Source organism: Enoplosus armatus, chromosome 17 (assembly GCF_043641665.1).
Source record: "Enoplosus armatus isolate fEnoArm2 chromosome 17, fEnoArm2.hap1, whole genome shotgun sequence".
Classification (NCBI taxonomy): domain Eukaryota; kingdom Metazoa; phylum Chordata; class Actinopteri; order Centrarchiformes; family Enoplosidae; genus Enoplosus; species Enoplosus armatus.
The window spans coordinates 6,723,935-6,740,105 of NC_092196.1; the positions used below are offsets into that span (position 1 = coordinate 6,723,935).

The window sequence follows — 16,171 nt, forward strand, 5'->3', positions numbered from 1 at the left end:
CATGTTTGCTGTACCACTTAAGATGTAATGGTTCAGTTATGTGACCTTAAGTGCACCAAGAGTCCAGCCTGGCATCAGCGTATAGGATGCAGCCTGAGATAGAGTCCATATCAGCTGTGAGAGTTACAGTTTGTGGCTGTAAATTAGCCTCGCTAGCTCCAAACATCAGAGGGACTGCTGCTGGCTCTGGTCCAGAGAAACTCACTGACTGTGTGTGAGCTCTTTCTCTTCTCTCACACAAGCACCCAAATATATTTCTACCCAGGTTTGGCTTCTTTATCAGGCATATTTTTTTTTTCTGGGTTTCAATATATTCTGTCACTTTGCGTATCTCAGTGTCTCTCTCTCTCTCCGTCTGCCCGTCTTTCCTTTTCCATACCTCCCTCTCTCTCCGGCCTTGTTTCAGTCGAGTGCATTCCAGCGATTCTTCGCTGTCAGTCTCTCTCTCTCTCTCCCTCATTCAGACCCATTCGTTAGCTGCTGTTGACAGATCCAAGACTTTGAGCTGCTTTAACTCCGTCAAACTGGTCACAGACACACTCAGCTCATTCCTGCCAAGATAACAAAAAATAAAATAAATGCACTTGAGACCATATTATTATATAATCAGAATCATTTAGAGACCATTTTAAAAGTGTGGCACCTAACCTGCATTGTTATAGTTGTAGTGCTAAGTATTTAGTTTTCGAATAAATCAGCCACTGGTCTCTGCACCTGAATGCACCTCTGCTTCCTCTTTTGATCTTATTCAGCCACATTCCTCTTCTGGGATCGGGAAACTTGAGAGCCGGGGTGAGCGGTCATACTCCAGGCTCGAGGGGCCAACTAATGACTTCCCATTAGTCCATTTAGTCTACATGATCCTCTATTATCTCTGAGACACGCGCTGGAGAGAGTCTATCCCCACGACTAATCGAGGGTCAATTGTCTCCCCCTCTTAACTCTGATGCATGTGACAGCAGCCAAAAGTGCACCTCTGACCTGTGGCCCTTTTTGTACAACACAAATACAGTAGATCCACGTTCCTCATCTAGAAAAGCTGACCGTGGGGGGCCGAGGACCCAACTATGCGATTACTGCGTCAAATTAACCACTGAAGCTTTTCAGCCAACGACGGAAGAACGCATGAAATCAAATGCCATCATTGTTGGATAGGAGATTAGCTCAGGGTGCTCTGACCTTCTCCGGATCTTCTGAAAAGCTCTTAAATATTTGAGCGAGTGCTGTCATTTCTCACTCAATTGTTAAGCATATAGAGGGCCCTCTGTCCTCCGTTCATTGGTTGTCGGCTCGGGGACAGTGTGTGTGTGTGTGTGTGTGTGTGTGAGCCAATATTTGAGGGGGTGTGATCTGTTCCACACAACAGTGCTTTTAAGATGTTTGAATGCTCTTCATGTGCAACTTCATTGAGTCTGTGTGTATTTGTGTGTACATTTGGGTGTGTGTGAGTGTATTTGCATGTAACTTTCCTAAGACACATGTATGTATACACGTATGAGGCTGAAATGTGTGTTTTTGCACACACACACACACTGAGCATATACAGTATTCTTATGAATGTTTCTTATTAAGTTGTCGCCTCTGTAGAAAATGATGGATGTTCTTCTCTCAGTGGGATTGTGGTGAGATGTTACAGTTGCAGGTGTGAGCGTGTGTGTGTGTGTGTGTGTGTGTGTGTGTGTGTGTGTGAGAGAAAGTCTGCCATAGTGTGAAATGAACGCAGGTCCCGGTGGGAAAATCCCTACCTCTAGTCAAGAACCTGCACCCCCTCCTCCTCAGCCTCCTCTTCCTTCTCCTCCTCCTTTTCCCTTTCGCCTTGGAAACCAAACACACCACACACTCACATTTTGGGAGCCACAACCTGAGCATGAAATAAAATATGTTTTGACGTGTACATGGTCATAAAATTGGTAACACTGATAGAGGAAGAGCATTATCAAAACCCCTTTTTTAGTTGTCTTCAGCCCATGGTATAGAGGTTGAATTACACTCATGGTGGTCATGTCTACAGACGTCCCTATATATTAAAAAAAGTAAGTATCTTTGTAGTTTAGAATGAAAATGAATGGCAACACAAGTACATTTTTACATCTATATTTGCGATCTGGTGTGCAGTTTGATCATTTCACTGCACATCGCCACCGTTTCCTTGGCGTTTCATTGCGCTGGTATCCCCAGTCACAATTGTTACCCCGTACTGCCAGTGGCCTTGGCCAAACGTGCGAATATGAAACAGAGTGTAAATATAGCTCCATAGCTCATGCTGTTTCCTCCATTGACTCTTGTTAGAAAAACAATGGCATCCTATTATTCACCGGGCCGTGATTGAACTGGAAGAAAAGACTGAACTGACTGTGGGGACATTGTTCATAGCTGCAGCACAGTGGTGTCTGAGTAGACTGTGAGGATCTGGCTTAAATGCCTTCAGTCAGAAACAATGTATGAATCTGTAGAGCAGTTTTGTGCTTGTATGCACTTCACCTTTCAAATGTTTTTGTCCATGATAAAAACTTTCTTGCTCTTTTCTCCCTGTCACGTATTATATTATACGTCCACGAGGTTGGCTGGCTGACGTACTATTTTTGGGGCCCGGGTCAGACTGAGTTTGAACATGCAGAGTCACCGTCAGGCATTGTTCAAAAATGTTCCCTAAACACGAGCGACCGTCAAAGGTCAGGACTCTGAGAATAACTCCTGTGATATTTAGAAACACCTTTTGCTTCCTGATAGCCCAGCTAGCGGTGATGCTGAGGTAACAAGAGGAGTCAGTCGGCATGGCAACTATCCCTGTGACCTCTCCAGCAATAGTACCTGCATAAAGGTCTGTTATGCAATAGGCTGAATTTAGGGTCGTGGGTTATTCACAAGTGTTGACTTTGCTTAAAGCATCTTTTGTTTTGCAGACATGCCATGAATTAAAACAGTGAATGCGAGTTGATTATGCATTTTTAACTTTCAAGTGAAAGTTAGAGACAGTTATTTTTAGTGGGGGCACTTGTTATAGACCCTAAAATATGTGTATATATATATATATGTGTTGTGCACTCCTAAACAGTGGTGGAGGAAGTATTACAAGTGCTGCTTTCAAGATCTTACTCATGTAAAAGTACATAAAAGTATTATAAGTAAGTAAGTGGTCAGTGTGCAGAAAAAGTTGTGTTATATTATCATATATTATATTTTTTTAGATTATTAATAAGTGGAATTCATGTGTAACACTTTGCTATTGCAGTTTGCCAAGTTGGAGTGAATTTGAACTACTTTATATACTGTTGAGTAGATTCATCTACAATAACACATCACATTTTATAACCTGATCATATGTTTTGTATATAAAATCTTTATAAAAGTTTTTAAAAGCTGCTGAATAAATGTAGTGGAGTCGATACAGTAACATAAAATGGAAACACTCACAGTGAAGTACCTCAATACTTGACCAAAGCACCGAAGTATTACTTCATGACATCTGCTCATAAACACTCACACTAGGTTGATATTTTTACACTCTCTGAGTTAATAATAGGCTACTTATGATTTTGCTGTACAATTTCAAACCGGATCATGTGGCAAAAAAAAAAACCCAAAAACAGAATCAACAGGCAGACCAGCAGGAGCTGGCCCCCAGCCTCAGGAATATCTGCATAAATGATTCACGACAGAGGAAACGTTGCTCAGAGCGGCTGGTTTGAGGCTTTGTGGACTAATATCGCTGCTCTGTGCGCAGATAATCACCCATTCTTCAGACAGGGGGCGGGAGAGAGAGATACTGCTGAGCGGACCAACAGCAGACTCTTGGAAATCTGCCCCCCCCCCCCAGCTCACCACCACCACCACCACCATCAGCAGCGCTGCGTAATCAGGCAGGTCCAGGGCTGAGGCGCACCGAGCCACACAGAGCTTTGCTTATTGATAAGACTCCTTGGAAGAAGAGGACCGCAAACCACCGTGCTGACCTGCGACGTTTATTTGCGACGCGTCACGGTTAAAGAGACCCTTGCCTCTACCGGGAGAAGAGAAGTCAATTGGATTTTTTTTTTTTTTTTTAATTCGTTGTATTTTAAAGAAATCAGAACATCCTTGGAATAATTTCAACTTACTTTCTGAGCGTCCTGGATAGTTTTGTCTCGAGAAGGTTGGACCCTTTGTTGCTTGGAAACGTCATCAAGTATTTTTGTTAATTCAATGTATTGCTGTGAACTAAACAGAAAAAGCGCCTGAATTAAAAGGAGGTTCATTCTTCATCCAGCACGGTGGAGCTTTTCTCACAGGGGGGGGACTTCAAACTTCTTCTTCGGATATCTCTGCCGGAGGGACGGCAGCGTGGACTGACCGTCGACGCGCGCGCAGTTCCGCAGGGCGAGCCGCTGTCCCCCCGCGCGCAGTGCTGAGGAGAGCGGGACTCTCGCGCTTCCATAAATGCCCGGTCCGTCGAAGAGGCTCGAGGCTGGGCAGCAAGATGAGCTCGTGGGTACAGCTGCTGCTCGCGTTGCTGGCGGCGTGTCTGCGGTTTGGCGTAGCCGAGGTGAGTTTGCGTCCATCACGGTCTGACCAAGTTTAGTCAGAGATGCTTCGCCTTTACCGGAACGACTATTAGCAGCCCTGTATCAAACATATTGCTGTTAAATATCACAGCAAAACGTGAAGCATCAAGTAAGATTTACTGAACGTTTTACACGAGCAACGAGCGCATACAAGTACGCTGAACCCTTTAATGTGACTGTGGCAACTATTTCCTGAGATTTACTTCAAAATGTTAAAATATGGTAAAATACTGTTTAACTTTTTTATCACTCATAATTATGAGTAACGTCATCAAGAGCATATGTGTTCTTCCTAACAAACACAGCAGAAGTCACGTGATAATCAAATCCAGGTGATTTTTATAACTTCGGTGTTAGTGCACCTGCTTCAGTCTAGTCTGGTCTGTCCCTTATTGCTTCTGAGAGGGGTGGGATGCTTACAGAAAATAACTGTTATTCCTCCCATTAACTGGCCTTATGAATGGATGCCCAGGGGCACACACACACACACACACACACACACACACACACACACACACACAAAAGCAGAGGTCCTCTGTGGGTGATGAGCCAGGAAACAGAGGCTGCCATGATAGGTTCTTTTACAGCTGGATGCTCCACGTGGTGAAGTGATGCATTCATGGATGCTGTTCCAGATGTTGAGCGAGGCCAGTGAAAATCACTCATCTTGCTGAATGTTAAGCGTCTAAAAAAACACTTACATGGCTGATATTTAAATGGAGACAAGTGCAGAACCCCAATACATTTTCAGCTGACAATGTCTGCTTTTTAAGTTCATGACAGAGGTATTGCCATGTAGATGCAGCTGATGCACTTATTGTTTCCACCTCCAGTGACCCAGTTCTGCACTGCAAATGTTCTTCAAAACTTGTGAAACTGAACAGGCAGCGGTGAAATACGGATGCAGGATAGATGGACAAAGTCTGACCGTCTGCTGAGGTCAAACAAGAAGACAAAACTTTTCTTTTGCTTAAAAGAAGTCTATAGACGCACATTGAATCTGATGTTATCTGTATTTCTGCCTCCGTACAGATTTCATCTGTGTTTCTGAGATGAATTGCCTCGGTCACTCGCTTGTAACACTAAATGGGGTCAAAACACACACCCTTAATTAGTCAGGCTTGGGAAGTGGAGATTTGAACAAGTCAACAAAGAGGGCACAGCCCATTTGTGAGTTTGCTTTAGTTTTTCTCATCCAGTCAGATGGAGTGGTGTTTTTTGCTCCCAGGACTGAGTAACTGCTGCACACACAAACTATTAGCTGTCAGTTGAAGTAAAAACAACATAAAAGAAGGGGAAAAATGCAAACGCTGAATTTCTGCAGGATGTGAACTGTTATATATTACATCTAGCTTCTGTATCAAGGACGGGCGCCACAAGTGGTTTCATTCCTCCTTTCATTCACTGAACCAATACACTTTACTATATGCATGTAGTCTACCATCGCCAAGACTACTTCACATAAAGGTAGATTTAGGGTGAAACACTTTTATGATGGATGGCTTCAAATTCCTGTCATCAACCCGTCTTTTCATTTTTACGGCTCCTGTAGGCACCGCATGTAAAAGAAAACTCCAATTTGACAGGCCGAGTGTTTCAGAGGGAGAACGTTACAAAGGCTTTGAGGAATACAACCAGGAATTCCCCATGTCTAATTTTAAAGTTATAGTACGGCAGCTGTGAAATGATGGAGTCTGTGTGCGTGGCTCAATCATGTCCCTTATAAAAAGAACATAATCGCAAGAGAATGAGTTCAAGACGCATGTAGTCTTGAGACTGAGTGATAATTTAAAAGCCTGCTAATGTATGAGGTGCTACTTATAAGGAGCACATGCATTCAGCTATGGACCACCAAAGAGGAATCCAGACATTCGCTTTTAGCTAACACAAACTCATCATTTTCCTTAATTGCATTAGGCGCCTTTCCAACTCAGAGGAATTAATTAAAGTCACATTTGTTATGTGAGTATTGCCCACATGTAGTCATAGCTTCGGTGACTACACGTGAAACCTCACACGTGTGCTGCTGCTGCGCCGGCAGCAAACACGACCCCCTAATTACGTACGATTAGACGTTCCCTCTGCAGCCGCCGCCTGTACCTGGCATTCCTCAATATGTCCAATAGACCTTCAGGGGATGGGAAGTTGCTTCAGGTGATTAAGTGATGGATTATGTCAAAATGCGTTTTTTTAGGTTTTTAAAATGGCAAAAACGACACGGAACAACCTAAACTCTCATGATATGAAAAGAGGAACGTTATTTGTGCGTGATTGCACCTGTGGACAATACAGCTTCTAAGAAGTAGTACTGCTGGAAATCTCCCCTATAAGTGGCTATTATATTGTCTTGGCACATTAAACGCATCATAATCTTCGCCCCATATTTGCATGTTAAACATCAACATGTGTGTTTACACATTCTGTCTGTGGATTTTTGAATCTGTTTACATCTGTTTTGTTTATCAGAACCAAAGTGTGTATTTAGTCTTTCCTGCTTAGACACAAATCGTCACGACAGCAGGCACCCCCCCCCCCCCCACCCCCCGTGAACAAAAGGCACACGTCCTATAATTAACATCAGACACAATTAGCCGAGCAGGCAGATTTGCTCCGTTGGCGAAGGGAAGAAGAAATCATCATGATGGCTCCTCAGGGGCATCGGCAGCTCTGCAACAGAGATGTGAGTGTAGTACAGAAGGCATTTCCCTGCTGTATAGTTTGACTCTCTGAAAAGCCAGCCAACAATGGGGGAAAGTCATTGGCGTATAGAAGGGGCAGGATGAGAATACATGTCCATGCATGGATGCTTCCTTTGGCCAAAACCTGCTTCCCGTCGGGACTCATTATAGTCTCCAGAACTTGAATACAAACTCACAAACACAGTTATGCTCACTGGACTGGACTTACACTATAGAATCAATCTGTATTCATAACAAAAAGGTTTATATTGTATATTTCTAAAAGCTGATGTATGTATATTATAAGACGGTGAACATTGTTTTTATTGGTGCACCAGCCGGACCACATTTGATCCTCATTGGTTCCTTCTCACTGTGAGCTGGCAGAACAAATGAAGCACATCCACGGCATTTAAACCGATGTGAGGAAGTGTCTCGACCCATGTCTGATCCTTGTCCATTTTAACCCGTCTTTTATTCATCTATTATCCCTGATGCACCTCCCCTTCTCTCCTCCTCTCCATATCACTCCTTCCCCCACTTCCTGACTCCTTCCTGGCTCCTTTGACCCCTAAATGTTAGCAGATGAGAAGACACAACGCCAATAGTCATTCACCCTGCTCTTAGTGACCATTGTGTGTCTGCTTTGGTTAATACCCCCCCTCCCTCCCTCTTTAGCTGTCTTACCCATTAATGACCAGGGGGGTTAAACCCACAGTCAGTCCGTAGAATCACAATGTGGATCTGTTGCTTGGTTTTTGGTGTGGTGGTATGGAAATATTTAGTGCAAATGCATGTTGTTTAAGGCTAGTGTTATCTTATCCTTTGTAACAAATCCCATAAGAAAAACAAATCCAGAAATGAATTTTCCTTTCTTTCCTGTGGAGACACAATCTGATATTGTTTATGTCTCCATGCTATAAAACTCCACTGTCCTCCAAAAACTGTTAAAGAGCCATGTGATATATTCCTTCATGCGACAAAAAGAACGAGTTAGTGTATATAATGTTCAAAGGACAATCAGTCGTTTTGGACCATTAAGATCTGAAGTATAATCACGTGCAGAGAGCATAATATTAGATTGAATTGTTATGTTGATTTGTGAGTGATACCACCATTGAGTTTATAATCTTGGGTTTTGTTTTTTGATAGAAGGGACACCATTTTGTTTACATTTTGATCACCTATTGTGCCTCAGTCAAGCACATACACACACTGAAACACAAAATGGTCGTTGCAGACGTGCTGCACTCTTTTCCTCAGAGGAAAACTCCGTAATGCCCAATGCAGGATGGATGCAGGACTCATGAAAAAAAATGTCGAAATGATTTTGTGCCTTTTTTTCTCCCAGAATCATGTTTTCCGAGATGGTCCAGAGTAATGTATCTTATTTCTTTGGTCTCTTACATTGATTTATATACTCTTGTGTGTTCTAGGGGGACCCTCTGCCTGCAGCCCTGGTGGAGCTGGTTAGAAACAGCCCCATCTCCTCCATAGAGGACCTTCAGTTGCTGCTGCTCTCTGACTCCGTAGGTAAAGACCAGCATGTTCTGATATTACTGCTGATACATACGCTGAAACCAGACCCAACGTTGGCGGTGTTATTATGGATCCTAACACAGTTACATCCTGTCCACATTCTTACTTGACCCTTAACAACATTTTACGAAAGCCACAAACTATTTTCAACTTCATCACTAGATGTAACCAATTAAATCTGCCATCTAGTTTGGTAGACTAATAACAGTGTTTCTACCCATAACACTGGTGGGGTCCTTCATTTTGTGTATGAAAATAAACAATTTGACAAAGAAACAAAGAAATACTATTTTGGTTTAACATGTCATGTTAAAATACAAAGGCAGAAAGTATCAAGTATTAGTATCATGTATTCAACAATTCCATGAGAAACAGAATTGTCTGCTTTTCATTGTTGGCAGTGCATTACCACATTAAAATAAATATAGCACAAAACCAAAATAGGTATTAAACTGAGGTTATTTTTATGTATTATTACCTCAGTTTAAGGGATTACTTGTTACTGTATGGGTTGAGAAAGGTGCACAACCTTTGGGTTTATGACTCAAGCAAAAACATTTTGTGACTTCCTAAAAAGATGGCAGTGTAGACATACAGCAGCTCAATAATGAAGCCCACTGATGCAGAGGCAACAAACACAATGCACTCAATATGCTGACTTATGTCAAGATGTTTTCTCATAAATGCAGACTTTGTCGCTTATAGTTTGAGATGCTATTATAATGGCAAAAAAACAGTCATCAGGCGTTCACTTCATAATAAAATGTATGTGGGTAATGCAAAGATGAACTGAGAACTAACATGACAACAATAAGTGGCTACTTTTCTACCCTAATTGTGACTAGCAAACATCACCAGTAATAAACTCAGACACACAAATGCAGAAACAGGGAGCAAACAAACACACACACACGAAAACACACAAAGTAAGAATATATATATATATATAACAGTTAACAATTACTTGAGATCTAGGTCTCTCTTTCCCTCTCTGCATGTGCACACTCACATGTGACAAGAACTACCCCCACACCTTCTTTGTTTCTCTCTCTCCTGTTGTATCATCTGCTGCTTGCTCACATTTATGCACCCAACATGCAAGTTCTTGAGCTCATGTTTACATGCAGAGGGCGCTAGAGGGCCTTAGAATAAAACATACACCGCATGCCAAAAACAGACCATCAGTTGCCGTGTTTACACAAGTCAAATGATGTGTTTGTTTATTGTTTTTGTCTCAGATGAGGAAGACGGGACTTCTGCGGCCAATGGAGGTCATAGACTACCACGGAGCCTTGGTGAGCTAAGACCCCCTCTTCCCTTTTTTTCCCCTCCAAAGTGTCATTTGAAAGACAGATGTTTTTTGTTGCGCTCAAGGTGTGAATTTAGTTTATATCATAAATTACTCTCATGTGTCTTCTTTAGGTCTTAAAAAACAAATGCATCAGTTTGTGAGGATAATTATCTGTCTATTCCTACTCATGAATAGGTTAATAGGAGATTGCAGTGCTGGCATGGAAGATTCCTGATTTTCCTCATGAATGTAAAAGCACTCCATCCTCATTAGTGGAGGACTGCGGGTGTGTTCAGCCCGCCATCCTGGGAGTTGATTAATGTGACAAGTATGGCTTTAGTGGCATGGTAAAATCCTTCCCATTAACCTTTTTTTGGCTATCATGATAAAGCAGATGTCTGAATTACTAGACATCAATCTACAACAGTGTAGGGGACTTTGCTGGATTCCCTCTAGCTCGGGCTAATGGCCCCACATGAACCCTTGTGTCCAATATCTTAAACGTGTCCTTGTATATTCAAACAGAACTGAACTGTGAACCTTTGTGAAGCAAAGTTGACTGAAACTCCATCTCGTGTTTCTGTGTAATGTGATAATCACCAAAGTCTATAAGAAGATACGCATATCTATTTATTATATTTATTATATCTACTTCATAATCGGCCTGCTTGTTTCTGCTCTGCAGCAGTTAGAAATCGTAATGAATGCTGCGGTGCTAATGCAGGATAGCGTGAGCTGCATAAGTCATAGAAAATGGTAAATTGGCCTTCAATGACGAGAGCTTGTATCGCACTATCCCATAAATATACATACAAGCAAGCAAGAGGACAAGCTGAGTCACTGTGGATGAATGAGGAAGCTTAAAGGAATTGAATGTAATTAGGCCTCTCATATTTCCCAGACGCTCTGAGCAACTCGGGAGAGTTCAGATTTCTGTGGCAAATAGGAGTCCCATGTGCATTTTGATTTTTGGCATTTACTTATTGGTTGAACAAACACATAAAGACAGAGACATAAAAAGGCTAGAGACATAAAAACAACCGCAAAGAGACGCGATGCAACTACAAAGAGAAGCAAGATGACTTGTGATGCAAAAACAGCTGCAAAAAGTCCAGGAGCTCAGTGTTTCATAGTCCATCCATGCTCACACTCAGTCATATCTGATCCCTCAGATGCCCAGCCAGCTCAGCAGGCTCTGTGTAAAGTTCGTACAGAGGTGGTTGAGGTCACCAGGGCCATGTTGGACCGCAGCAACGCCAACTTCCTGTTATGGCCGCCTTGCGTCGAGGTGCAGCGCTGCTCTGGCTGCTGCAACACCAAGAGCCTGCAGTGTGTCCCTGTCGTCACACACACCAGATACTTGCAGGTAAACAACCACACCCACAGAAACACACAGCACACAAATCTCTAAACACTGTGTTTGTGTTTATGCTCTCTGACTCTCCCTTCTTCTTCTCAACCTCTTCAGGTCATGAAGATCGAGTACATCAACAAAAGACCCACTTATGCTAAAGCAGTGGTGTCAGTGGTCGATCACGTGGAGTGCCGATGTCAGCCCACTCCACGTCCCCCTGTGCCCAAGAAAAAATCCTCTCGCAGACAGCAAAACCACCAGCATCGAAACCAGACACTAGGACACGGACAGGTACAGTATGAATGCTATTTTGCATGCTCTCTGCTGTATTTGTGTGTACGTGCTGCACACCTCAGGGCCTGTGTCCACAATGTTTCTGGCAGAAAAGCGCTGGCAGGGCGCTGGGGTGAAGTTCTTGTGCGGTGAGAGAAAAAACGCTATGTGTCAGTTTTGTTTCGATGACAGAAGAAAACACTATGTGGACACAAGGCCTTAATCATTCACAAATATTGTGACAAAAAATAATCGCAGGAAAGTTTTATGTATCCCAACAGTCACATTTTATTATATCTAATGTTCTTGTCTAAACTAAACTAAGGTGGTACACGATGTGTAATTAATTTTCCTTTGTACGTTTTTCTGTCAAACACATGCAAGAAGTGTTGAGTTAATATGGTTCTTGTGCCTTTATTGTTGTTTAATGTAGTTATATTGCAATAGGTTGATTTTAAAGTATAGGTTCACACTCATATTCTAACATTAGATAATAAATGAATTGAAAAATCTTCCTCTTTACTCACAGCATGTATATTATATTATCTACTCATTAACTTGTCCTTCTTTTGTGACTCTGAATTCATTAAATGTGTATTTACATTTTGGTTGAGCGTTAAAGCTGAGATTTAGCTGTATTGAATTTTGTTGAATTTTATTGTCAAAGGTCAAAGTGCACTCCAAGGATGAACTCCATCAGTGGGATGAGCTGAAGCAGAACCAGAGGGCCCACCTGGAGGATCTCCTGGAGCAGCACTGGAGCCCCAGAGGAGACACCTTCACTCAGCCTAGAGAAGGGTACAGCCTGGCTGGGGAGGACGCGTCGCGCTCTGGAGAGGCTATTCTTTTTGCTCCACACTGGGCACGTAACTCCACCAGGCTCCTTGGGACTAAAGGCCAAACTGAGAATGCGGAGAATGTGGAGAGGAAGAATGGTAGGATCTCAGACGGCAACAAGACTATTTCCACGGTGGATGATGTTGGTGTTGAGGCAAAGAACAAGTTGGTAGAAGGTGGGGGTGGGTTACAGCTCAACAATACCGAAAGGAAAGTAGAAAGCAGGGACGAAGGCACCCAAACACACAGTCCATTGTGGCAAGAAGACAAATCTAAATTTTCAAAGAGCCACACGAGTGGTTTCTCTCACCCTGTTACTCAGGATCCTCAAGCCAAGTTCAGTCCTACCGAGGCGCCCAGTGAGAGAGTTGGGAGCAGGGCCCGGCCGACCAAAGAGCCAAATCCAGATCCTCGAGAACAGGTGAGGCGGAGAGACAATGAGACTCCTGAGGAGGGGAGGATATTACAGATTGAGGAGGAAAAACTGGAGCAGGAGAGAAAAGAGCTTCTACTTCTCCACAAGAGGCTGGACCAAGAGAAGGAGATACTGAAGCAGCAGCAGATGAAACGAGAGGAAGAGGAAAGGCAGAAAGAAAAGGAAATGGAACGTCACCATCACTTGCATGGGAAACATCATCATCATCTGCAAACAACAACAACACAGAAACCCGGTAATATATGTTATTGAATACTTTGGATAAATATAAACAGATACCTGATACCTGAAATACTAAAGTTTGCCACAAGAGAAAAAGTCATAGATTTTTGCAATTTTTTTAGTAATATGTAAATCCTTTTCTGACAGCGACAACATCCTCGACTACCACACAGCAACCGTCGGCTCCAGCAGGCCCCAGACCACCAGCCCGTCCTAGGAAAAGGATGAGGAAGAATCGCAAACGCATCAGCAAGGCAGCTATGAGAGCAATGCTAATGTAGAACTAAAATAAACCCAGGTGAGTTCACCGAATGTTTAGATCGTAAAGGAAAGGTTTTGAATAAGTGAATGTAATCTTTCAATCGGATTATTGTATGAAGTTTAAAGTATGACTTCCTGTGTTTCCCCCTCAGGGACACAAAGTGAACTTGGTGTATTTCGTGGATCCAGAGGTGAAGCAGAGTGACTCCCTTCATATAAGTATTTATTCACTTGTCAGTAACCTGCTCGTCCTGTGAGATCTCCTCCGTAACACTACTAATGACTGTCTGGTGAACCTGTAACTACACCCAGTGGAATAAGAGGAGGGTAAGAAGAAAATGGAATATAAATAAATGGTAGACTTTGTCAAGAGAACGCTTGCCTCTACAACGACAGATGCTGGTGTGATGTAACGAGTGGCACCCGAACGACTGACAGCAGAGTACCTGTGGGGTCCTGAAACTGCGTCGCTGTAGGACTGTGGAAAATAGTGCAATTTCGAAACTCTTCTTGACACCCTGCTTTGATATCAACAGAGAGAGGCTGCACTTATATGTCGACAGAACCGGGTCTATATATCGGGTTTAAATGACAAAGGTTGTTGCTGAAAGACTTTTGTGACAAACACAATCAGACTGGACTACAAAGTGCTTTGGCGGAAAAGTGGACATAAAAATGGACATAATTCTTTTGTGTCATTGAAAAACCTGTTGTATTGTGGTTGGATAATCTTAGAGACAATCATCGATAGGCTGCAACAACAAGCAATGTTGACTAAAATGAGCAGTATTTCCATGTGTGATAGAATTCACATACTGAAGGCTCAGTGTTGGGAAGATAAAGCTGTGTAGATTTACCGTACAGAGGCTCTGATATCATTTATTAGCTCCGTAAAACAGCAATGGTCTCTCTTTAACCATATTTAATTATATTTAACTCATTGCAAACACTGGAATCAGAGAGCAAAAACCTAAAGATTTTGCATTAGTGAGTTTTCATCACAGGTGTAAAGAAAAAAGGTGCTATCTGAATATTAGGTGATAGCGTTACACCTGTTACATGACGTCGTGCTATGTTTCTTATTTATTTATCTCGGCCATTACTGTGGATTCACTTTTTAACACTGCAAACACGATGTGGTTGAGATGTGTAACAATGCTTCACGATGGTTCAAACAGACAGAACAAGAGAAAAGTTTTAGGAAGAGATCGAAACCTTCTGTGAGCTCCCAGGATCAAGCAGTATTTAACTTCTATGTCAAGTGTGTGCATGTGCGTTTGTTTTGTATGCCCTAAGTGTGTGGTGTAGTGTGTGTATGTTGTGCCCACACCTACACTTTTGTCATGCATCTCAATACTCATGTATCATCTATCTGTTTCTCTCTTTGATAAAGAGATGTCTCTCTTCCACTGATTACTTTTTTTTGTAGAAACAATCACATTCCTTTTTGAACTCTGCGGAGGCAAAAGAAACACCTACCGACAACATGTTTTTCTTCAAGCTCCCCCACTGTATTTGTTTTATTAATCTACAACACATTGTTTTTTGCCATTGCCATTTAATTTACAGAAAACCAGAAGGGTCGAAACAAGTAAAATCAATAATGAGTCCCTGAAAAGGACAGCAAAATGCCAGACTTTGCAAATGCAGATGTTGTTTTTGTGTCCTTTGTATTTCCATTAGTAACAACACGTAGAAACACACTGGTGATGCTATTTGTGCCCAATTATACATAATCTGACAAACATCTTAAGTTATTGAAAAACATGGCCTGTACGTTCTTCATGCAAACTTACAACTGTTACTGATTTTGTTTGTTTTATTTTAAGATATGATGAAAAAACTGAATGTTTGTGATAACTTTGCCACCTAATGCTATTTTCATATGGGTATAAGAAGCTAATGTGCTTAAATCTACTTCTGTTTTGTGTTTTTATTCCTTTTCACCAATTTTATTTCTATGCAATTCAGAGAAACCGTCACTGGGCCAACAGTGAATGTCAATGTCACGAAACAAAATTGACTTTAACAACTGAGAGTCTACAGCTCTGTGAGGTTGTACTTAGGCACAGCGGTGCTTTGAGCTAAATGCTAACATCAACATGCTCACAATTACAATGCTAACATGCCGATGATAATGTTTACAGTGCTTAGCAGCTTAGTTTAGCCTGTTAAGATGCTAACATTTGCTAATTAGTGCTAAACACAAAGTACACCTGAGGCTGTCATTAGTTTTGCTGGTATTTGGTCATAAACAAAATTAATAATTCAAGTCAAAGTTTGACCTGTTGGCACTCGATGAAAAGTTAAGGGCTCACCAAAGTAATTACAATTCATCCTGAGGGGAACATGAATGTGTATAAAAAATGTAATGGCAATCCATCCGATAGTTGTCAGCACATTTAACTAACAGTCAAAAATGTCCACCTCATGGTGGCGCAAGAGGAAAAGTCAGAGGATCACCAAATTCAAATGATCAGGATTCATCCTCTTGGCACCATAAATGACTGTACCAAATGTTGCCAGCCTGGCTTAAAACAAACCTCTGCTTATATTGAGCAAGGCTTTACAACTCTAGAGTCACTGCCCAATTTACATTATGCTTAACATGAGATTTCATGTTAAGAGGAAAAGTCAGAGGATCACCAAATTCAAATGATCAGGATTCATCCTCTTGGCACCATAAATGACTGTACCAAATGTTGCCAGCCTGGCTTAAAACAAACCTCTGCTTATATT

General features: G+C 42.0%; 1 protein-coding gene across 1 annotated transcript; it reads left to right on the forward strand.

Annotated features, from left to right (window-relative positions):
- Positions 1-4,456: 4,456 nt before the first annotated feature.
- Positions 4,457-15,316, forward strand: pdgfbb (platelet-derived growth factor beta polypeptide b). The gene is made up of 8 exons (XM_070922884.1): positions 4,457-4,522; positions 8,656-8,766; positions 10,002-10,053; positions 11,222-11,415; positions 11,518-11,694; positions 12,344-13,184; positions 13,319-13,469; positions 13,585-15,316. The coding sequence occupies exons 1-7, from the start codon at positions 4,457-4,459 to the stop codon at positions 13,450-13,452; spliced, it is 1,575 nt and encodes a 524-aa protein (XP_070778985.1). The 3' UTR covers positions 13,453-13,469; positions 13,585-15,316.
- The last annotated feature ends 855 nt before the right edge of the window (positions 15,317-16,171 follow it).

Bases quoted from the DNA above. Each gene is read 5' to 3' on its own strand.
- pdgfbb (XM_070922884.1), top strand. From the start codon at position 4,457: ATGAGCTCGTGGGTACAGCTGCTGCTCGCGTTGCTGGCGGCGTGTCTG. The intron at 8,767-10,001 runs GTTCTGATATTA...GTCTCAGATGAG, and splicing joins CCGTAGGTAAAGACCAGCAT to GAAGACGGGACTTCTGCGGC. The intron at 10,054-11,221 runs GTGAGCTAAGAC...CTGATCCCTCAG, and splicing joins TAGACTACCACGGAGCCTTG to ATGCCCAGCCAGCTCAGCAG.